Source organism: Macrosteles quadrilineatus, unplaced genomic scaffold (assembly GCF_028750875.1).
Source record: "Macrosteles quadrilineatus isolate MER2022 unplaced genomic scaffold, UCM_ALF_1.0 Scaffold_1__1_contigs__length_201487025, whole genome shotgun sequence".
NCBI lineage: Eukaryota > Metazoa > Arthropoda > Insecta > Hemiptera > Cicadellidae > Macrosteles > Macrosteles quadrilineatus.
In genome coordinates, this window is record NW_026542594.1 from 181099473 (window position 1) to 181123172 (window position 23700).

The following is a 23700-nucleotide window of genomic DNA, read 5'->3' on the forward strand; positions in this document are numbered from 1 at the left end:
AGTAATACCAAGTGTCTCTAATTTCCAGAACATCGAAATATCCTCAGAGGGATCACTAAAAGAAAACATACTAACACATGATGTATTGCATTCTGTCTTACTGTTATCAGTTTCCACAACACTAGATAAGCGACCCATTAATGTCCAGCCTAGAAAGGTTTCCATTGCTACAAGTCCACTATTCAGCTGAACTTTGTTACCTGTGAACAACTTACCAGCAACATCTGCACCAATTAATACTTCAATTTTTGTATCTGATTCAGCCACATCCGAAAGAACAATGTTAGCAGCTTCTATTTCCTTAAGTTCTGGGCCTCTCCTAATACTAGGGATATTGTCACTTATAAGAGGTTGATCTAAAACCTTGAACCTACACTTATAGTCATTATTCAGATTGGCAAGAATGATTTTAAACGTGTTATGTGAAACAACATCCGTCTTAACACCTCCAAAAAGTGAATGAGTTAAACTCTCTTGTCCCTCGGGATACATACCAATTTCAGATGCTGTGGACTCAAGAATATAAGATCTCATCGAACCTGTATCAATTAAGGCTCTAACAGGACGAATCAAACCTTCATGGATCAGATTGACCCTCAATGTCTGCAGATAAATCTGAGATTTTGTTTGTTGTCCTAAGTTAGATAGATCTTTGACCTCATTACCGGTACTCCTGTTTGATTTTACTTGCAATCCTTGTTCCTTATTACACATCAAAGTAGGGTGTTTGCGGTAACAAATACTACATTTTAAAGGCCTTCTACAGAATTTAGATGTATGTCCCTGAAATAGACATGTAAAACAAGCTTTTTTATCCAAAACAATTTGTCTCTTTTTACTAAAATCCATTTTCTTGGCCTGCAGGCAATCTGCACTTTTGTGAGCTTCTGAACAGAATATACAATTTAACTCTTTTGACTTGTTAGTCAAGCAAGATGCTGAAGGTATATTGTTTGATGTTTTATCAATATTACTTCTAGGGCTTACCCTTTTACTCGTACCGTAACCAGTCTTAGCCAAAACAATTCTTTCTTCACCTTCGACTTCTGATTTGATGAACTTCCGCAATCTTTTCAATGTCTGCTCTTCTGATTCTGATGATTCTTTATTTTCTCCATCTGAAGACAAACTGCATCTCTGCCAAGCTCTAAGAAGATCATCTGGTAAGCAGGACTCTACTAAAGGCAACAAAACACAAGCACATTTATCTGTTGTTACCTCTAAGCTTTCCAAGGCTCGTAGTTGACATTCTAATTTGTCGTAAAACTGCATCAGAGATAAACTATGTTCTGTGTTTTTCAGTACCAAAGCTAGCAGCTCCCTAACATATACTTGTACTAGAAGTCCGTCCCGCCCAAATCTACCTTTAAGTTCCTCTAGAGCCTTAGGATAATTATCTGCTGTTGGTGGAAAACTCTTTACTACTTCATATGCTCTAGACCTAGGAATCATACTTTGTAACAAGTATTGGAACTTTTCTGCAGCATTTAAGGTCGGTTCCCTATCTATTGTTTGAAAAAGACTCCAGAAATGTAGCCAGTCCTTCGGATCTCCACCAAATTTGATCAATTCTACTTTTGGAAGTCTTACTGTGTTGTGCTTAGGTACTAAAGTGCTGTTGTTACTTACAGAATCGCCGAGAGAACGAGCTTCATCTTCTAATCTGTTACTTACTCGCAACTTGTATTTAATTAATCCATAAGCCTTCTTGTATTCATCCTGTTTTGCTAGTTCAGCTTCAATTTCTTCATCAGGTCGTTCTACAAGCATTAGATTCAATACTTCTTTATCAATTTCTTCCAACTCATTGTATCTTTGTTCTAATACGTCATAAAGAGCATTAGCTTCATCTAATTCTTCTTGACAAACTTCATTGAACTTTGATACTGATCTACTAAATGTTGTTCTAATTGCCTTCCTTCTTTTTAACAAGGCTTCCATGGTTCAAATAAAATCTATACTTTTCCAACAAATAACTTACTTCCACCAATGCCAACACGTTGGACGCCACAATGATACGAATGGAACTGACAAAAAAACAATGAGTACTTAGTGAAAGTAGTGACAATAATTTATTTGAACCATTTTGACTAACACACCTTCCTTTAAAGCCAACATAAAACTCAACTCTTTTGTTTTCAATCTCTCCTTTAAATTAATAACATGTGTTTTAATTATTAGTAAGCATACAATATTAACATTGACAACAGCTGGCAATTACCAGTAAGTTTAACCATTGACTATAGGTTAAACCAACACAGCATATATAACATCGACGTTTCGCGGGACCAAGAATTAATCCAAGGACGAGCTAAATTAATCCAAGGACGATTTTTATGTGCGTGTATGTGTGTTTGTGTCTTCGTTGTGTTACATTTGACGAGTCCTGGATTAACAAATTAAGGTGAGTGAAGCCCACAAGCTGATCAATACAGTATAAAAACCTCGCCTAAAAAACATGTCTTTCAAAAATATGTTCTTTTTTAAAAAAGATTTGGCTACAGCTAGTCCACATATGTGGAATTTCATCTCCATGACCTAAAAGGTTAATGGTTACACTAACTCGTTTCAAACTAAAGTGTAATCAGTGGCGGCCCTAGAAATTGCAGGGCCTGAGGGGAAGTTCAATAGTGGGTCTCTCTTGATATCCTAAATACAGCTGTGCCCTGATATGTGCGGGGCCCCATGCACAACCTTGTTCACCTTTATGTAGGGCCATCTTTGATTTTAATGTCAATCTTCATTTGCCATGTATTTTAGTACAGTGACTGTCTACAGTTCGTCACCATTTGTACTGTACATCGGGAGTTAGGGATGAGTGTTGTAAATAACGAACACAAGTTACATATTAACTGCTCAGAGGTCCGCAAAGGATACGGTGTTTACTGGGCTAAGACATGGTGTAGACTGGCGTGACGAGAGGGGATTTAGGAGAAAGGTGGTGCGATGTAGGACATCATGGGAATAGTCATGAGCTCCTTTATTTGAAACATCACCTGATTTTGCATACTGCCAACATGATCATAGATTATGGTAACATTACGGTACGAGTATCAAACTATGGTAACGTAACATTATGGTACAAATTATCAGAATATGGTACAGATTGTTGTGGTTAGGTTTGACAAACTTTGTTGTCTTCCAGAGATCTGAGCAACAACAGCGTCACTCAACTTCCCCCCAGTATGTTTGTTTCTCTGTGGCGACTTACTGTGCTCGACCTACATGATAATCAGCTGACCTGGCTGGCCAATGGGACCTTCAACGGACTGGCTAGCCTCAACGGATTGTGAGTCCTGTGATTATTATTTACTGTAGAAATGAACAATTCAATTAAAACAGCCTCCAGGCAATAGATTCACTATTATGTCAAGTAACACTAGTGTAAAACATTTTCCGGACAGACTGATGCACCCATTATTCTTCCTTAAGAAGGATTTGATGCTTAAATGCAAAAAATACTAATTTAGTAAATTTAAAAATTTCCAAAATAAAATAATCAAAGACCCATATTATTATCAACATATAAACATACGTTGAAAAGAAAAAAGTGTAATTTTTTAGCTTTAATATAGCAACTCTTGAATTGGGTGGGCATTAGAAATGGTTTTGCCCATTCAATTTTAAATAACTTCTTTATTATAGCATCATATGTGCTATTAAATCACCTTAAAGTACAACAATATGTCAAATAACACTTGTAATAACTGTATTTACACTTATACTGATTACTCAAAAGGCGGTAAATAGCCTACATATAAAAGATGGTTAAGTGGTGATCGATTTTGATTGGACACTCCAAGGGTAAAAATATTTATTTCAAGTGTTATTTGACATATTTTTGTACTTCCATTCAATTTTAATTAAAATAAACTCAAGTGTGTGCTTTTGTTTAAATGGAAATGAGTAATTTTGATTCACAAATTTTAAAATTAGTAATTTTTGCCCATGTGCACATTATATAATATCTATGGTGCACTCTCTCATTCTTTTTTGTGTTTCTCTGTACCAATCAATAAAAAAAATGTAAATGGATAGGTATGACTAGGTATTTTGATACATATACGTGCATCAGTTCTCCTCTACCATACATGACTTCCACACTACATCATTTAGAAGCAATTTTTTTAAATCATTGTGTGTGTGTGTAATTTTAACCTTAATATTCTACCATATGGAGGTCAAAACAAGCCCCATGTTCAGAGAGAGTCCATTAGACTGGATTTTCTTCCTTGCATAGCTGTATCTTCAGTAGTATAGGCTAGGGTAGTTTTTGAATGAAATAATGGCATGTTTCTAAAGAAAAGTTGTACGAACCCTTCAGTTTTTGTTTTGTTTTTTTTTTTTTGGGATGGGGGGAATGTACCAGGGATTAAAACTGTTCCTCTCACACTGAGGTTTGAGAAAGACATATTGTACTAGAGAAAACACATTGCAAAAAAATAATGCCTGTTCGTAGAACATTCTCCCTTAACATACACTGAAAACAGAAATGGCTATAGATTAGAATGAATAAAAATTACAAAAAAAATTTTAGTAAACAACTATACAAAGGTAATAATAAATTATTTTACAGGCACCTCCAAGGAAACAAAATTGAAGCAATTGAATCTTACGCATTCTACGGCCTGACTTCTCTCAAAACATTGTAAGTATATCTGTATAAATTTTTTTTATGTCCTGTCAAATTCCTTAATTTTTTTATATTGAATGCATTGTCTTATTCAAGGTTATTCGTAACTATAACTAGTTGGTAATTGCGTTTTGCAGGGATCTTTCCAACCAAAGAGTCTGTGACATTCAGCCCGATGCATTTGTTGGCCTTCGGAGTTTAACTGGACTGTGAGTAATTAATTAGTTTATGGAAATTTAAGAATAAAGTCAATTTTAACACATTAACAATATATTGTCGTATAACATGCAATTTACCCTTGGTAATATAATGGACGGATATTTTAGATGAATACTTCAATGACAAAATTAAAAATTAAACACAATGTTAACTCTTATCCTTGACAAAAACAACATGGAGAAAAACATTCTGTGTTTTAAAGTCCAATTGCAAAGGAAACTATACAGTATTTTTGTTTTAGTTGTGCCCTTTGAAAGTGGGCACTATATCAGAAATCAGAAATTCTTTATTGTCCTTAAGCAAAACAATCTTGCAATAGACATGGTCACATATTATGGTAAAATAGGGTTACACAGTAACCCAGTCAGACTAGATTAATAAGCTAATATCACAGACAATAACAGGTAAAAATTTAAAAGTAAAAAGAAGGCTGTAGGCTAGGTGGAGAATAGGCTATACTAGACTAGATAAACTATTAAACATCAAAACATAACAACTTTTTATATCAAAAAACTCTTTAATCACATATAAAAAGGATGTTCAACAAGCCAGTTGTATAGCCTATCTTTAAAAACCAACTCAAGGGCAACGCCCTTGACTCAGAGTGCAATTCATTGAATAACTTTAAGCTCATGATTGAATGGTTACTGGAACATTTACTTAGTCTATGGGGTGGAAACTCAAGTAGACAGTGCTGAGATCTAGTGTAATGAGAATGGAAATCTTTTCTAATATAATCTTTCCAAGTCTTCTATTTTTAATTTAATATCAATTAAACACACATATATGTACAGGTTAATGACAGTCAATATCCTAGTTTTGATAAACAAAGGTCTACAATGGGCTTTGAGTGCTGATTTGGTTACTATTCTAAGTGCCTTTTTTTAAAGTAACAAAATATATGCACTAAAATCTGTATACAGCCGCATAATTAATAGGTCCTAACATACCGTATAACTTATTACTTATAAATTAATAATTTTACCTTATTTTAGCTAATCTCTTGCTCTAATTATTACCTGAAATCACATTCCATCAAATCCTCCCCTCAACAGTACTGTATCACAATTGTATTAATATTTATCCATTTCAGAGACTTATCGAGTAACCAAATTTCCCATCTGAACCAAGGAGTTTTCTCGGGAATGCCGCACCTTCTGTTCTTGTGAGTATGTACGTATTCTTTACCGTACTTGGTTAGTTATGGGATAAGTGTTCTATCGTTAAAGACCAACGAAAATCTAAATTGTAAGTCAACATGAAATATAATTATAATCATCTTGTTGCTTTAAAAAATGAAACATTGCAATCACTTATATGCATTTAAATAAATGGGAAGGCTCTTTAAATCACTATAACATTACTACGAAAACTTTAACAAAGGGACACGACCAAGGCATATAAATTTAAGAACATTGTTTGATGGGTAGAATATGTAATGTACTAACTCCTTGTGTTAATGAATACGTTAGCCAGTGTCAGCTAGAACTAGAACCATTGAGTATTGGATACTGGACCAGCTCTCGCCAACTTTTTATTGCAAAAGATCATAGCTCTGATATTTCCCTAGTTCCATCAGGTTGAATTGGTAAAGACGTTTTGTGTATTCGACAGAGATAAGTAATTTACATTGGCACTATCTGTTAGTGGCTTAAATACACTACAACAATAACAATTTTGATTAAAAAACTGGTAACAAATTTAACATTAGAATTACTTGTCTAATTGTATCAATAATCAAAAGTAGAACCAATAATTAAAAGCCAAATAGCCGAGAAAATCTGTGCTTAGTTTTGAACTATTAAAAGCTACTGGGGTTTTCAGGATTGAACCAAAAACACCACAATCATATTGTTAGACAAGAACCATGAACACTTAGCTTATCAGATATTTTTCCATTCCATTTAGGGCCGCTTTAGAAAATGGGCCCAGGCCCAGGGGCGGAAGAATGTGTAGGTTCGATGGGGGTGCAAGGAACAGAAAAATTCTTTGCATGGAAAGGGAATGGGCAATATCATCTTTCGAGCCCATAGCACCTCACATGAAACCTGTGGGCCTGATTCCTTTAGTTTAAATTTCCTTTAGTTTTAATTTTTTAACATATTCAATTAAGCTGTATCAATAGTGTGAACTCGTTTCATGAGTTAAGAGCATTACGTACACACAAGTAGACTTTTGAATTAAGCTTTTATTTGTTTATCTTCTAAGTTCTTTAAACTCTCAGAGCAGAATATTTAACTTAAAACCAGCTTTACAACATTTGTTCAATCACCATTCTAAGTGATGTTGGTAGCTGTCTACAACATCGTAGTATATGGAACCTGTCACCTGATTCTCTGCCTAGGACTGGCCCGGGCCGTCCATATACCAGAACATGTCTCCTGATCCTCTGCCTAGGACTGGCCCGGGCCGTCCATATACCAGAACATGTCTCCTGATCATCTGCCTAGGACTGGCCCGGGCCGTCCATATACCAGAACATGTCTCCTGATCCTCTGCCTAGGACTGGCCCGGGCTGTCCATATACCAGAACATGTCACCTGATCCTCTGCCTAGGACTGGCCTGGGCTGTCCATATACCAGAACATGTCTCCTGATCCTCTGCCTAGGACTGGCCCGGGCCGTCCATATACCAGAACATGTCTCCTGATCCTCTGCATAGGACTAGCCCGGGCTGTCCATATACCAGAACATGTCACCTGATCCTCTGCATATAACAACTCTGAATGAAATGTACCATGTTGATTTAGTTAGAATCCTATTCAGCCCAGTGACAAAATCCTCCCTGCAAAAGAGCTAAATGTAAATTTGTTTGTTTTTGAAATGATTGAGTAAATTCCAAAAAATATTTTAGAGACATCAGCAAGAACCACATACGAGTGATCGAAGCCAATGTTTTCAGAAGCACCCCTTCTCTCGACAAACTGTGAGTAATATTGAAGTTCCTTAATTCTTATATTTTCCAACAATAGTATTATTTTGTTGGAATGCTGGTTTAAATGCCTGCTCCAATAATTAATTTTACAGCATTTTAGCATAGACAAATAGAATGAACATTTGTCTATGATTTTAGTCACGTTTTAAAACCTTACATGTAATAGAAATAGAATGTACCTAGGGTCATTAATGTATTGGTGCACCTTAATAGAATTCTATCTAGGGTTTGTCTTTTGAGTTTATATCAATTTACCATCTTAATAAATTTAAATTACAATACAATGTAAATGTTTCCATGTAAATGAAAAATTAATAACCTATTTTTTAGCTCTGATGTGAAATTAATCGTTCATTAAGCTTAATTTAGAATTTAGTTCTGTATATTGCAATTACTGAAAAATTGTGATTTTGGAAAAGGCAAGGAAAAGATAAAATTAATATACCATGGAAGCTGGAAGTGACTTGGTTGGACAGGATTATTAATGTGAGTTTTGCATGAATAAATTTTAAAATGAATAAGTTGATAATCTTCACAATAAATATGCAAATATGACTAAATTATAACTGCCTCATATGATTATTATGGATATATATGGGCACATTCATATCTATTCATCTTATGGTACCTACCTCACTGTGGGCCAACAGTTTTTATGCTAACAGGTTGCTAATAACCTGTTAAGTATATTGCATATGGTATATTGTTCAAGACTACAAGATCGCGCCACTCATCCTTCACTCATATTAGGGTTAAAATACAAATACGCACATAGTGATGTCTCCATCTTAAATAATTGATAATTGATTGATTGATTGCTTTTTACTTTACAAAAGAAGGCGGTGAGGTTAATTTGTAGTGTAAACAGAAGAACACATTGTAAGCCCCTTTCTGTGGGTCTTAACATTCTTACATTTCCATCTTTTATATGTTTTGGCAAGTTTGTTGTATGTAAAAGAAAAATTTCTCTCTTTAAAAAGATATCTGATATTCACAACTATTAAACTAGATCTAAAGATAAACTGTCCCAATAATATAAAGGCATAAGTATACAGCCACTCAAAACAGTTTTTAGTACCAAGGTTTTAAAATGTAAAATTTCTTACCTGCCTCCATCAAAAACCTGTGTTAGCGAATTTCCCTAAGGTGGCTTTGTAAGACCTAGGCAAAGGACCGATTTAATTTTTCATTTTGATGTACCAGAGGCCAAAAACACCACTTGTTCAAATTTATATATATACATATATATATATATATACATATATATATATACATATATATATATATACATATATATATATATATATAGAGAGAGAGAGAGAGAGAGAGAGAGGAGAGAGAGGAGAGAGAGAGAGATAGAGAGAGAGAGTGAGAGGGAGAGAGTTGTATATACGTGTCCGTGAACGCGTTAACTCGAGTAATTTTTCTCCGATTTTGATGAAATTTGGTTTAAATGTGTAAGGCGGGATACACTTTAATGAGTTAGCAAAGCAGTATGATCGGACCATGGGAAATGGGTTTTACGGGGGGTTTTATGAGGTAAAAATGGGTTTTTCTCATTTTTGGCCCTCAAAACACAAAATTTCCCAATTTCTCTCTTAGCCTTTTTAAAGAGCTTAAAAAAACTCATAATTTAGTATATCAAAGTGTTTTTGTACAATTAATTGGTAACAGAGAAAATTTTCAAAACTGGAAATTAAAAATCCCCATGTTATTCTTACGGAGAATATTGTAAAATGTTGTAGTTTGCTTGTTTATGGATATATTTTGATCATATTTGGCAAGTTTATTTATTTTATACTAAGCTATTAATATTTTACTAAAAACCGCACTTTATTAGATTCCTGGTAGCAGTAAACCTAGGTACTCGTAAAACTAATGTTATTTAAATAGATTTAATTGAAAATAAATTCAGACAAATGGTAATTCTCTGTCAGAAGGTTGGCTGCAGCGAGGGCATTTTGAAATTCAAACATGTCTTAAAAACTACTTTAACCCAGGCTTGCTTGTACAAACATGAAGAGTACTTTGGTTTAGAGTTTTAGTTGTTTTAGTTTTAATGCCAGAGCCATCATTATTGTTTTGTTTTTCATTTGGCGATTTTCATTATTTTTTTGGTTTTAACAACAATAAATCATTCATTTCATTTTATTTTTGCAACAGTTTATTACAACCTTTTTCATCATTAATTTTTCACATCATTTTGTTTATTCATTACTGTGTAAATTGGATACTTGTTATACTATATTGTGAAATATATATTTCAGGGTCACTGATGAGTTTCGATTTTGCTGTCTCGCTCGACATACAAGTCTTTGTCTGCCTCCTCCAGATGAGTTCAGGTATGAATAGGAGACCTGTAACCAAACTGGTGATGCTGATGACCTGAGAAACCCCCCTGGGAGAAATGTTAAATAGTTTTCTTATTATAGTATGTTTTAGTAAGCTGAATGCAAATTTAGTATCCATATAGCAATGATTTATTATAATTTAATATTAACATTGATCAGCTGGTTTATTGGTTTCAAAATAAATGTAAAGAAAAGAATGTGAGTTTTATTAGCAAAATAATTTAAACTGTTAATTTTGAACATTATATTAGAGAAAATAATTATCTCATTTCTGTTTGATAAGAATTATTTTACAGTTTTATAAAATCTCTTTAAGAATTCACTATGTGTAAGCAAAAGCTAGTTTACTATTTTATTATCTATATATTAATAGGCAATTTATATTATTAGGTGTAAGACGCGAACAACTTGAATGAGTTCGCGAACCAGCATGATCGGACCATGGGAACGGGGGTTTATGAGGTAAAAATTGGGTTTTCCCAATTTTGACCTTCCAAAACTAAAACATTTCTTATTTCTCTTAAATCCATTTTAAAGAGCATAAGAAAAAAAAATAATTTAGTATATTGAAGTGTTTTTGTACGGTTATTGGCTATGGAGACTATTCAAAAAATTGTAAATTTATATTCCCTTGTTATTCTTATAGAGAATAAGTTAACCGTAGTAGTTTGCCTATTTATGGATGTATTTTAATCAAACTTTGTAAATTTATTTATTTTATACAAAGCTATTAGGTCTAATATTTTGCTAAAACAAACTTATTACCCTCCCTGTAGCAGCATACCTAACTACTTGTTACATCTAATGTTATTTGAATAGATTTAATTGAAAATCCTATCAACTATCAGGTAAATTGAAATTTGCGTAGTCGGCAGGTTTGCTGCGACAGTGGTATCTTTCTCTACTTTCACCACTATTTCACCTTGCTGATTCAGATTTGTTAACAAGACGAAATAAAGGGCAAATGAAGACAGATGGTTCTGCAGATGGCTAGGTGTTTTTAATTTTTAGCGAATTTCCCATATAGGGAATAAGCTATTACCGTAGTACTCATGGTAAGACCTGGACCCGGGACCGATTTTTTTTCGTTTTGAGGTCCCTAGAGGCCAAAAACACCATCCGTTAAAATTCATATATATATATATGTGTGTGTGTGTCCATTAGCGCGATAACTCGAGCAAAAATGATCCGATTTTGATTAAATTTGGTACAAACGTGTAAACCTACGTTTATTCGAACGAGTTCGCGAACCAGCATGATCGGACCATGGGAACGGTGGTTTATGGGGGCTTTTATGGGGTAAAAATGGGTTTTTCCAATTTTTGACCCAAAAAACATAAAATTTTGTAATTTATTTCCAAACTATTTTGTAGAGCTTAAAAAAAACAAATAATTTAGTATATTGAAGCGTTATGATGCGCCTAATGGTTACGGAGAAATTGTTAATTTAAAATCCCCATGTTATTCTTATGGAGAATAAGTAAACTGTTGTAGTTTGCTTGTTTATTAACATATTTTGCCCAAATTTGGAAAATGTTTTAATTTCTTACTAACTATTAACATTTTACATAAAAAAACACTTTTACCCTCCTTGTTGCAGCAAACCTAAGTATGTGTTAAACTGATTCTATTTAAATAGGGAATGAATGTGATATTTTTAAGGAGACATTTTAGTGTAAATCCAATCAGGCAAATGGAAATTCGCTTAGTCTGCAGGTTTGCTGCGGCGGGGGTATTTTTTATATAATTATTTAACTCCCTCCACCCGTTACTCAATTTTTTCTAAGCTCTTTTATTCTATCTAATCACATAACGTGATTTAGTGTATATTTTCTTTCACAACTTTTCTGAATACTATGACAAGACTATCCGTCCCACAGACAAGAATTGCTGTGGATATTTTAATGAACACATCTTTGGTCTCAGATTTGAGCTAGATCACAAACCAACTGGATCCAGAGTTACTTGAATAAATGAGCTTGTTGGGCCGTGGCCGATGGGTGCAAGAGGTTTCAGATTTGTTGTTGGTGTAAGGAAGATGAAAATTATTCCACAAGGTGATGGAGAGGAGTACAATTATCTCTCAAACCTGGGGGTCTGACTGGAGCACGGTGGAAACCTTAATTTATTAACAACCATCGTATGGATACACATTCTTTTTACAAATTTTCCTTCTCTTGTCTGGTGTAGAAAAGGGTTCTTTTGAATATGCACTAGAGGGCAGGGGTTGAAAGCTCGACTAAAACTACATAATGTGGACACAGACTTCTCTATTATGATTTTCACCCCACGCTGTAGGCTAAATAAAACAAGTTACTGGAATTTCTTAAATTTTCTCAATTTTCTGTTTATATTTCGTTGTTATTTCGTCAACAGCATGACAACCCAAAAGGCCCATGTTATTTTTTTTTCAATTAGTATTTTTTATTTAATTTTTTTATTATGTGTGCTTATTTTTGAGCTAAGTATAATTTCTAAAAGGATTCTGCACATTAACAGGCAAATTTCTTTCTAAAAGTATACTTATAGTGTTTCCATGTGACTCAATGAGCTGAGAAAAAAGGCTTTCAAGAAACATGAGTTTTCTAACTCTTCATGCTCATAAAAATTGAGATATTCAGTTGTTTATACGTTTTTTGACTAAAGTATTATTGTGTTGCAGTTCGTGTGAAGACCTGATGTCCAACCTGGTGTTGAGATTGTGTGTCTGGCTACTGGCAGGAGTGGCTACCGTAGGCAACATCCTGGTGATCGTCTGGCGCACTAGATACACCCATTGCAACCAGGTGAGCACACTTAGTATATCAAGCTGTCTAGAACAAGTATCAAACCCAGAAGTATAGATAGAACTACATTCATATTCATTTGAGATGGGGACGCCACCTAGTATATTTTAAACCCAAATAGGAGTTTAGGATGAGTGTAGAATTAAGTGTGATGCCTTGTACAGCTCGGTGGTACAGCTTTGTTACTGACTTAGACCAGCTGTTTCATTAGTCAGGACCATTTATTGAAAGCCCAATGATCAAGGACAGCTGGGCCCAGTTTAGAACCATCAAAAAGCAACATACTGTTATCAGGATCGAACCGGCGACCTTTCAATTACCAGGCGAGCACTATAACTGAGCTACTTAGCTATTCTATTCATAAGTTAGAGTTGTAGCCAGTTAGACAAATAAACGGTAAGGATAATCTGACAATCTCACACATACTTTCTCCCATTAGCTTTCCAACCTCCCTTGTGGGAGTAACTATATAGCATTTTATAGTGCAAATCACAAAATTTGCAGTAACTTTTTAACCATAACTTTCACATCGATGAGAGTTGTACCACTTTCCACCATTTTTGTTTTTGTTTGTTTTATTCCATGCATGTTTCAGGTTCACTCCCTGTTCATCACCAACCTCACACTAGTGATCTCTTGATTGGCTCTTATGTGCTGCTGATAGATATAGTAGACTGTCACTACATGAGGAGTCTACTTTGTCCATGATTCTGACTGGAGATCAAGCAGATGTTATAGTAACTCCATGTTTCAGGTTCATTCCCTGCTCATCACCAACCTCGCACTAGGTGATCTCTTGATGGGCTCCTATCTGCTGCTCATAGCTCTAGTAGACCGTCACTACAGAGGAGTCTACTTTATCCATGACTCTGCCTGGAGATCTAGCCGACTCTGTGCTTTGGCTGGGTTCCTCAGCACTTTTTCCAGCGAGATATCCGTCTTTACACTTACTGGTTAGAAAATTAGTGCATCTTTGATTAGTCAATGGATTTACTTTTACTTTTTTCCCTAAAGTAAATACCAAATTACTTAAAAATTCTTTTATTTTTTAATATGTTCTATCTTTATGAAAAGTTTGTATTTTAGGGTAAAAGAGCAATGTGATTTAACCCATGTAAATGTGCAAAATGTCATTGTTGTTGAAAATATTGAATTTTATGACTATAATTTCATTCTAACTATCATAAGCGTTCCTGGACATATCTTTATGAAGGAACTAACCGTTATTCTTTAAATTCCAAAACTACCTTAAGTTATTTTGAAATTCATTTAAAAAATAACCTTGTAGTGGTTAGCTACAACTTGAGATTATTTGGTTAATTAATTAGGAGTACGACATTATCAATTAATGGTGGAAATGAGCGTCGAACCCTTAAATTTAACCACTTAACATTAATTTAAGTAATATTGCTATTGCTATACTGACACTATAAATTAAATTGGGTGTTCTTATATTAATTTAATCTGGAAAGAATGACTATTGAAATTCATACTACCTAATTTAAAATTTAACCACCGGTATGGTTAATTAACATGGGGCTTTACCCTCCATATCCCGAGTGTATACCTATCCAGGTTTCCTGTAGCTTTGTACCGCACCGACTACTGACTGATCGACTCCGACTTCCTTATTTGACTCACCTGATGCGCATGCTCGAGCACATTATCTTTTCTTGGATTGTACAATGGCTTCACTTAAGAGACTATATTTACCTTGTTGGCGGGATATTCAAATATATGTGGAGATTGAACTCCACAACCTTGGTCGTTATTTTTATTTGGCACCGGTATTTCCTCAAAAAAAAAAAAAAAAAAAAAAAAAAACGATATGTCTAACCAATTTGAAAGGATCAAGCCCTCCTCACTCCACCCTTGACCCCTTTTGGTTGATTTTTCTGCTTAAACAAACTATTACTTTACTTAAAGTTTTGGGGTTTTTTATAATCTACAAAACATTTACCTAATCTTCTTTTTTAGTTTTTTTTTCAAGACTAAACTGCAATTAATACTGTATACTAATAACTAAAGTTAATTGCAACATTTTTAGATTTTTAAGTAACTACACCTATTTTTAGCTCTAGCTATCCAGTATTTGGATATTACAAATTTTTTTTGGTTTGCACATAGTTTAGCAAAAAGTTGTAAGGAATTCTCATCTTTGTTGGAAAAAATTAAAACCCATTAACAATACTACTATTGTTAACAACTTTTTTCTTAAAAAAAAGAAGCTGAATCATGTGACTACATGTTGCAGTGATCACACTTGACCGTTTCCTTGTGATAATCTTCCCGTTCAGAGTTCGTCGCCTGGAGATGGCTCGCACTCGTCGCCTCATGGTGTTCGGATGGGCTCTTGCAGGCTTGCTTTCTGCTCTGCCTCTTGCTCATCTAGAGTACTTCCAGTGAGTTTGTGTTGCCTTAAGAACTAAAATAGAGATTTCTTATATTGGCATTTACAGAGGTTCAAGAAATCCCCCCCCCCCCCCCCATAGAATCACTAACAGTAAAACTAGTATCAATGGTTAGTGCTTCAACTCCCATCGTTAGTGCTCTTATGGTTCTGGAACTTTAACGAAAAAACTTTGGGTAGTAATATGTGAGCAATAACCGTTGGATGTTGCTAGATAACTGGGGGAGGCTAACATGCACAGTTTTTCGTTATAGCTATTGAACCGTAAGAGCACTAACGTAGGGCGTTAAAGCACAAACTAGCAATAACCATTGATACTATTTTTATCATTAGTGCTTCCATGGGTGTGGGCCAACCTCACGGACCACATTTCAGTTACAGATTTTGCAAGAATAAAATTTGTTTAGGTCGTCAATGAACATAGACTTCTACTACAGTTTCACAACGAACAGGGCCTTGTAATTTCTGGATTAAACTTTGTAGTCTGGGAGATGTAAGATCACCAGATGCAACAAGGTGTTGTGTGGGTGTTTCCATTAACCAGACAACACGGCATTATAGTAAAGTATCCTTTTGCCTTTGGTCTAGCTAAGTATGCCAATTTCTGAATGAGGTTCCATATCAGGTTGCATTATAGAGTGTCCTGATGTACTAGGGTTAACTATAGTAGCCTATATTTCCTTGTGTTAAACTTCAAAAAGACGTGTTAAAAAACAATTGGCCCTATGATCAGTGCTGGATCAGGGCTAGAATAGATAGTGTACATCACACTGAGCTAGAAATACAACTTTATAGCATTGAAATGGCAACTAGAAAATCGAGACACTGTAAAATTTTGTTATGTTGGTATAAACTAGGGAAGTCAGCTCATTGGCTCATGGCTTAATGTATATACAATCCCATAATCCCCTGTTCCCCTAGTTCACATGTACTTAGGACAATAATTGACTTATAATAATCAATTATAATAATTATTGTAATAATGGCTAACATCTAGCAATTAAATCTCATTCAGTGCCACCTCCAGCCGTATCTGTAGCTCAGTAGTGTAAATGGTCCAATGGAAATCATAACAGCTGTTTGTAGTGCACTTTTATCCTGAAAAGACGACATAGATGAATAAAATAAGGAAGAGTTATTAGTTTCTGTAGCTAATACAAAGGACCCCAGGCTTCCGTACAGGGAATGTGTGATATTTATGAGAGAAATAACTGATAATATTTTTATTTAAAAAACATTTTCAAGAAGATACGAAGCTTACCAACCACCTATAATTTTTCACATTTACAGCAACTTCTACGGCAGATCAGGAGTGTGCCTTGCCCTTCACATAACACCAGACAAGCCCAACGGATGGGAATACTCCGTATTTGTCTTCCTCTGTGAGTGTACTTGTATTACACCTTTCACATTGGTTACCAAAGAAGACATCTTAGCTATATGAAGCATTATAGAGCAAGTTATTACTCAATGATAACAATTGAATGGAGCCAGTCAAAAGACTGTGCTACAATTAAAATTATATTTTCACTTCCATATTTTATACTGTGTGATAGTCGTTGAGGACGGGCGAAATAATTGATACTATTGTTTACATTGAGTTTCCTTTCAGCTTGACAAGAATAACTGTATTTTCAGCAGCGCCCCGTCAGTGATTTATTATCTAAGCTTTTTAACTCTAAAACTATCAACAACTTAAAAATAGGAGAGGAATGTATTTTTCAAGGTGGTTTTTATATATCCATTTAATATTTATGTATGCTAAATCTATGTCTGTGATAACACACTGCGTGAAATTTACAGTATCTTTAAAACTAACAAAACATAGGATTGTCAAAGCCATGCCCAAATGAGAGTGTTTTATTCATCCATAGAGATCATAAAGAGCAACTGCATTATCTTCCATTATCTGATTAACAGTCTTGAACATGGTATCTTTCGGCATCATCGCACTAGGCTACCTGTGGATGTTTGTGGCGGCGCGTACCACACAACTGGCAGTGAGCGGTGCCTCCCGTCGGACCACAGAGAGCGCTATGGCGTGGCGCATGACTTTGCTAGTAGCCACCGACGCAGCGTGCTGGGTGCCCATCATAGTGCTTGGGCTTGCGTCTCTGGCCGGGTTCACCGTTCCTCCTCAGGTAGAATTTGTCGTTAACTGTTTCATTTTATGTCATTATTCATTTTAATTTGAGCATTCAATTTCAATAAATCAATCATTTAAACAAGTAAATAAAACCTATCCAATAGTCAATGATAAAACTAAATCAACATCAATAGGTAACTTTAGTGCAAAAATGAATTAACTGAAAGCAGTCCTCAACCTAGTAAACGTCTGAATACATGCTGTATATCAGAAATCAGAAATAAGAAAATCTATATAGCGTCATTCCTCAACTATTCTGTTTGTTAGGTGTTTGCGTGGGTTTCTGTGTTTGTCTTGCCACTGAATGCAGCCCACAACCCATAATATGCTGTCTACAGCACCATTTAACCTATTCTATTTTTACCTATTCTGTTTGTTAGGTGTTTGCGTGGGTTGCTGTGTTTGTCTTGCCATTGAACGCAGCCCTCAACCCAGTACTGTACACTCTGTCTACTGCGCCATTTCTCACCCCCGCACTGCTCAAGTTCCGACGATCCTGCAAACTTAACAACTACTCGCCCAACTGTACACTAACTCGTAAATATGGTACAGACTGTTAGTTGATATTATAGCTGGAATTTATTTTACTAAATAGACCTACGGTTTTAATTAGACCTAATAATAAGAGGAATGGTAGTTCTAAATTCAATTATTTAATGTTAAGAAACATTTGCCTAAGACTTAGACATAAGGTTCAATCTTAATTATGGAGCGTAGCTGCTAGTTTAAATGTTTGATGGTAGGAATTCTAGTAATTCTGTGCATTGAACCAGTTTTTATGTCTGAGATTTAAATTTGACTTGGTGACTTCGAGCATAACAACCCACCGGTCCACCTACTATTTCTGTATAGTTCTATGGATTTTTTTTAAATTCAGATAAATAAACAGAGAGTAGGCTTGCTAACCCCATACCTTAAATTTAAAGCCAGTTTGTTACAATTTATTATACAAAGTTGTATTGCTTCAATAGCTCCTTGTTCCAACAAAAAACTGTTTCAGCAGTAAGAATTGCTATCAACTTGAAATTTCCTAAATTAATTATTATGAAATTTCCTTTGATTAGCATGAATTGAACAGCCGTATGTAAACTGTATATATACTATACTAAGTAAAATTTATTTTGTTTTTAGGAAGTGCAAGATCTTCAGAGTTCAGCAACAACTCTGTTACTAAAAGAACGTCAATAAGGTATGAACCCAAAACCTTATTTCAATGTTTTACATTTTAAATCACCAAAATTTTCTATGTAGACAAAATATTTTCTTCTGCCTCTTAGCCGGTCGTCCCCCTGAGGAGGTAGCGTATAACTAAAGATTTGTTTTTTTCAATTGTGTTTATGCCCAGTAGTTTGTTCTAAGTTGTGTGGCTCTATCTTTATTATTTTTTGTTAATATTTAACCGACCTGGAACTCTTTTCCACCCTGTATAAGTGCTTCTTGTGAATTATTATATGCTCATAGTTATTCTTCAAAAACAATAACTGCTAAAATCGTTCACAGAAACATTGAAAAATTGTTGTCAACTATGTTTTGTTCTATCAAGGTGGCACTCCCGGGTGGACACAGCTGTCTCGGAGCATGGTGAGGTGGTACCACTGAGCCGTCTGGTCACATGACACTCGCCTTCTGGGCGCTCCTCTCGCCACCGCAATCCTCTCTACGACTGACCAATTGTGCTCTCAGAACCAATTCATCTTGAGGAGTTGTTCAGTTTCTTAATCCACAGTGTTTGTGGCTTGTGTGTTTTTCAGTAGTTGAAGAGAGACATTTTATGAGAGTAGTCTTTAACTAAGGTAGTTTGTATATAAATCACAAAGTTGTCTTGTATATTTTTACAAACTAGTGAACCTGTGCGGCTCAATGCCCCGCAAAAACATATGAATTTAGAAAACAAATTCATCGTGTTATATATTGACTCGTCGAAAATTAAATACAGTAATAATAAAGCATTAGAAGGGAGGCAATCCAGCTATTTTCTAGCTGTGTGCGTATTATATTTAGTAAATTAATAAGTATTCAAGTTCAAGTATGTTACAGGGTAGTTATTTTTTTTTAATTTTTAAAAACACATTTAACAAAACATTTTATCATATCAAACCAATAGGAAGTGAATGTAGCATATACCTATGTAGCATATTTTGAGGGTCATAAAATTATGCTTGATGAAAACACTTTTAAAAATAAACACTAAAAACAATATTTTTTTCACAAACGCACTTCCATAAATACTACGATTTTAGTCATAAAGTTACCTTCAGGAATATTACCCTGGTCAGAATTTTCCGTAATGAATATGCTTATCCTACTATTAAAAGATGTATCCTTACTTAAAACAACATATACAGTATATAGTTGCTCATGACTGAAATTGGTCTGGCTAAGAACATTGCTGCTCTTTAATTAAAGTGCTTGTGCTGCAAATGCCAAAGATAACAGAAATTAGCATCTTTCCATTTTAAAAGGTAACTTTGTTTCAAATTTTTTATCCTCGAAATCAAAATATGTCCTTACTGACTTGTTCCATGTTAAGACTTTACATTCTACTTTACATTGTTGTTAACCGTTCTGATCACATGAAGCCTCTTGCCATTAATGAGGCCCTTTTTGATGTATTAATATCAATAAAACCACTGCCTCCTTTTATTAGTATAATCTGTGTCTTGGCAATCCACTGACCTCTATATTTAAAAACTCAGTTGTATTTTCTAGATGGGTGCCTCTGCCTTCGACTGTTTTCGAGGACCCACTCTTCCCCTTGGCATACTGACAATTAATTACCTAACTTGTAAAGTTCATGTAGTAGTTAATTAGGCTGCACTTTACTTGACGTCCTACACTCATTCGATTGGTTTTTTCGATTCGATATTTTCATTCGATTCTTTCATTCGATATATCGTTTGGTTAGTTAGGTTAGGTTAACCTTACCTAACTAACCAAACGATATATCGAATGAAGCAATCGATTAATCGATATATCGATCGATATTTAGATTCGAATGAGTGTAGGACGTCAAGTAAAGTGCAGCCGTTAATTAATACTGTTAGTTTATAAAGAAAATTAGATAAAAGGTACTTGGCTTGGTGCTTTCATAACTGCAAACTCAAAATACACCCACAAGTAAAAAAGAATCAAGTTATTGGTTAAAAAAAACTATGTTTGTGTAAAAACATTATTCACATGAAGTAGATGATTTGTTTGATTTCTCGATCAGCTGTTTCGTTTGAATTAATAATGTCAAAGATTTGTGATTTTAAATAAATCAATTATTATAGTAAAGTTTTCTAAATATGGTAACTTATTCTCAACAAAATTTTACTATTCCCAGCATGAAAATAAAGTAGTGAGATCCATTATGAGTAAAGTTTAAGGCACACAATCCTTGATTGAAATGTAGTATACATTAACAGTCATAATACACAGCAATTATTATGTAGTAGTCTTTGACTATTTTCAAGTAACAAACATATGTTTCTGTAAATAAAAATTATCTCCCTTGTTATCCTTATGGAGAAATACGAAACTTTAAAGGGCCCCAGGGCCTCACTCTCTAATTATTTCCTTAAAAATAAGGTTTCCTGCACAACTTCACGTTACACTCTTTCCAATGACACCAAAAACATGTCAATCGGTTCAGTAGTTTCGGAGGAGTAATTGTCACAAAAATCGTGCTTGCGTATTAAATAAGTATATAGTAGTCTTTGACTATTTTCAAGTAACAAACATATGTTTCTGTAAATAAAAATTATCTCCCTTGTTATCCTTATGGAGAAATACGAAACTTTAAAGGGCCCCAGGGCCTCACTCTCTAATTATTTCCTTAAAAATAAGGTTTCCTGCACAACTTCACGTTACACTCTTTCCAATGACACCAAAAACATGTCAATCGGTTCAGTAGTTTCGGAGGAGTAATTGTCACAAAAATCGTGCTTGCGTATTAAATAAGTACTAGAGGTCGTCCAGTGGTCGAAACTCGACCAAAAATATATAATGTACAGACTTCTCTATTTTCTCCCCACACTGTAAATAAAACATGTGATTTGAGTTTCTTCCATTTGTTTTGATTTTCTGTTTATATTCCGTTGTTATTTCGTAACCAGCATAGCAACCCATAAAATCCATGTTAATTTTTTCAAAATTTTAAACTAATTTTTTGTGCTTATCTTTGAGCCTATTTTAATTTATAAAGGGATTCTGCACACCTACAGGAAAATATCTTTCTAACGGTATGCGTAGATTTTCCCTACGATTCACACGAGCTGAGAAAAAAGGTTTTAAAGAAACATGCTTGCCTATTAATATATAGATAGATAGATGCTAACAGCAGAGTTTTTCTTTAAAACAATATTATGGGCACCGGTGTGTTTCTCAAGAGACATCATCATGAAAAAAGTGGTATTACCAATGACTATTAGATAGGTACTGAAGTAGACATCCCATCTCTTGACCAGCTGTTGCAAATTTTCAATCAAGATAGAACATAGTTGTATGCCGAAGTTAATGGGTAATTACAGTGGCTATAGCTCACAATAAGTCATTCCATTACTTTGCCTTGGGAAAAAGGCTTGTGTATTCGACAGAAATCAGTAATTTAGATCAGCATTGACGTATAGGATGTACAGAAAACTAATTTAAAACAACCCTATGACAGTGTGAATAAAGTAAACTTTCATAATTTAATTAAATAGTTATACATTCCATCCCCATGTTAAAGTTGTTGCCAGGTTTTTAATCAAATTTGTCTTAGTTGATGTTAGCCACAAACAGATTGTGCTGATCTATAGCCCAGTCAACGAAGCTCAAAATATGTCCCTCAGCGGGAAAAAATGGTGTAGTCCCGGATTTTTGCACAGTTGTAGGGGATACCCTCCTGAACAACATACTAAAAGTCCTGACTGATGGGGTGTGAGCTATGGGGGGGAGGGGGGTCACCCTTCTAATCACCATTCTGGTCTTAAATTGTGGGCAATTTAATGTAGTTTTAAAGTAATTATGGTTGTTTTAATAAAAAATAATGAGAAAGTTATGCTTAAGGGTTAATGTTAGCCAAACTTAAAAAAGTTCAAAATTTGGTAATTTTATTTATTATTTGCTGTGCCATATCTTGAAAACTATTAGGCCTGTATTAACCATTTTGGTCTTAAATGATAGGTAATCTAATGTACTTTAAAAATGATTATGGTAGTTTTCTATGAAAAAGTGATGCTTCAGGGTCAAAATCGGACAAACGTAAAAATAGTGCAAAATTCCGCCAATTTTTAAGGTTTTTGGAGGTGATCCGGGAGGTTGCCGAGGTCGAAAATTTGGATTTAGCATCTCGGTACTATTACAAACAACGTAAGAAACCTACAACCCCATTTCATGCAAGGTAAAATGTGTTAGGTTACTGGGTTAAAAGACAAGTGTAATAACATTTTCTGCAAGTTTATTTTAGTTTTAATATTACAGTATGTTATTATGGTTACCACTGTTTGGTCTCTCGGTTTCCAGTCCGGCCCGACTTCCTCTCCCCTCAATTTTTTCAACAGCTGTACTGCATAGACGAGTATTTAGCACATTTTTATCAGTTTATATAACTTGATGTAGTATAAAACAATCACTTTACCACAATAATACTAGTTGCTCTGAATGTTTTTTTCTTATGACACATGTATCTCGTTAAGTGTTGATTTTAGGAACACGATGTAAGGAGCATTATTGTTGGAAATTTAATGCTCTTCATTTTTGTATAAGTACATTTTACCGCTAGAGGGCACTGTTTTCGAGATATTTACAGAAAACCGAAAAATTGTGCATTTATACCCCCCTCCCCCCCATAGCTCACACCCCATCAGTCAGGACTTTTAGTATGTTGTTCAGAAGGGTATCCCCTACAACTGTGCAAAAATCCGGGACTACACCATTTTTTCCCACTCATTCAGCTTCGTTGACTGGACTACTAAATGACTGATTTCTGTTGAATACACAATGGTTTTTACAAAGTAAAACTGATGGAACGACTTTTTATGAGCTATAGGAACTGTTGTGACCCAGCAACTATATCAGTAACAAAAAATAAGGTACAAAATAGTTTTAGACACTAGCGCAATCTGTGACTGGCTCACACAACTACATTCATTTTTAGTAAAATATTGGCGACAGCTGATCCATTTAGATGAGACGTCTTAATGATAGTACTGTTAGGGAAATGGTTTCATAATATTGTATATTATGTTAAAGAAAT

General features: G+C 34.7%; 1 protein-coding gene across 1 annotated transcript in view; it reads left to right on the forward strand.

The window, feature by feature from the left end:
• Positions 1-19271, forward strand: part of LOC129003029 (G-protein coupled receptor GRL101-like) — a 79740-nt gene extending 60469 nt beyond the window's left edge. The window contains exons 17-30 of the mRNA XM_054431233.1: positions 3146-3289; positions 4577-4648; positions 4771-4842; positions 5946-6017; positions 7707-7778; positions 10055-10129; positions 12801-12924; positions 13679-13877; positions 15179-15326; positions 16625-16716; positions 17255-17475; positions 17861-18026; positions 18612-18669; positions 19024-19271. Of these exons, the coding sequence (XP_054287208.1) occupies positions 3146-3289; positions 4577-4648; positions 4771-4842; positions 5946-6017; positions 7707-7778; positions 10055-10129; positions 12801-12924; positions 13679-13877; positions 15179-15326; positions 16625-16716; positions 17255-17475; positions 17861-18026; positions 18612-18669; positions 19024-19096 (1588 nt within the window). The 3' untranslated portion in view covers positions 19097-19271. The remainder of the gene's footprint in view (positions 1-3145; positions 3290-4576; positions 4649-4770; positions 4843-5945; positions 6018-7706; positions 7779-10054; positions 10130-12800; positions 12925-13678; positions 13878-15178; positions 15327-16624; positions 16717-17254; positions 17476-17860; positions 18027-18611; positions 18670-19023) is intronic.
• Positions 19272-23700: the final 4429 nt, after the last annotated feature.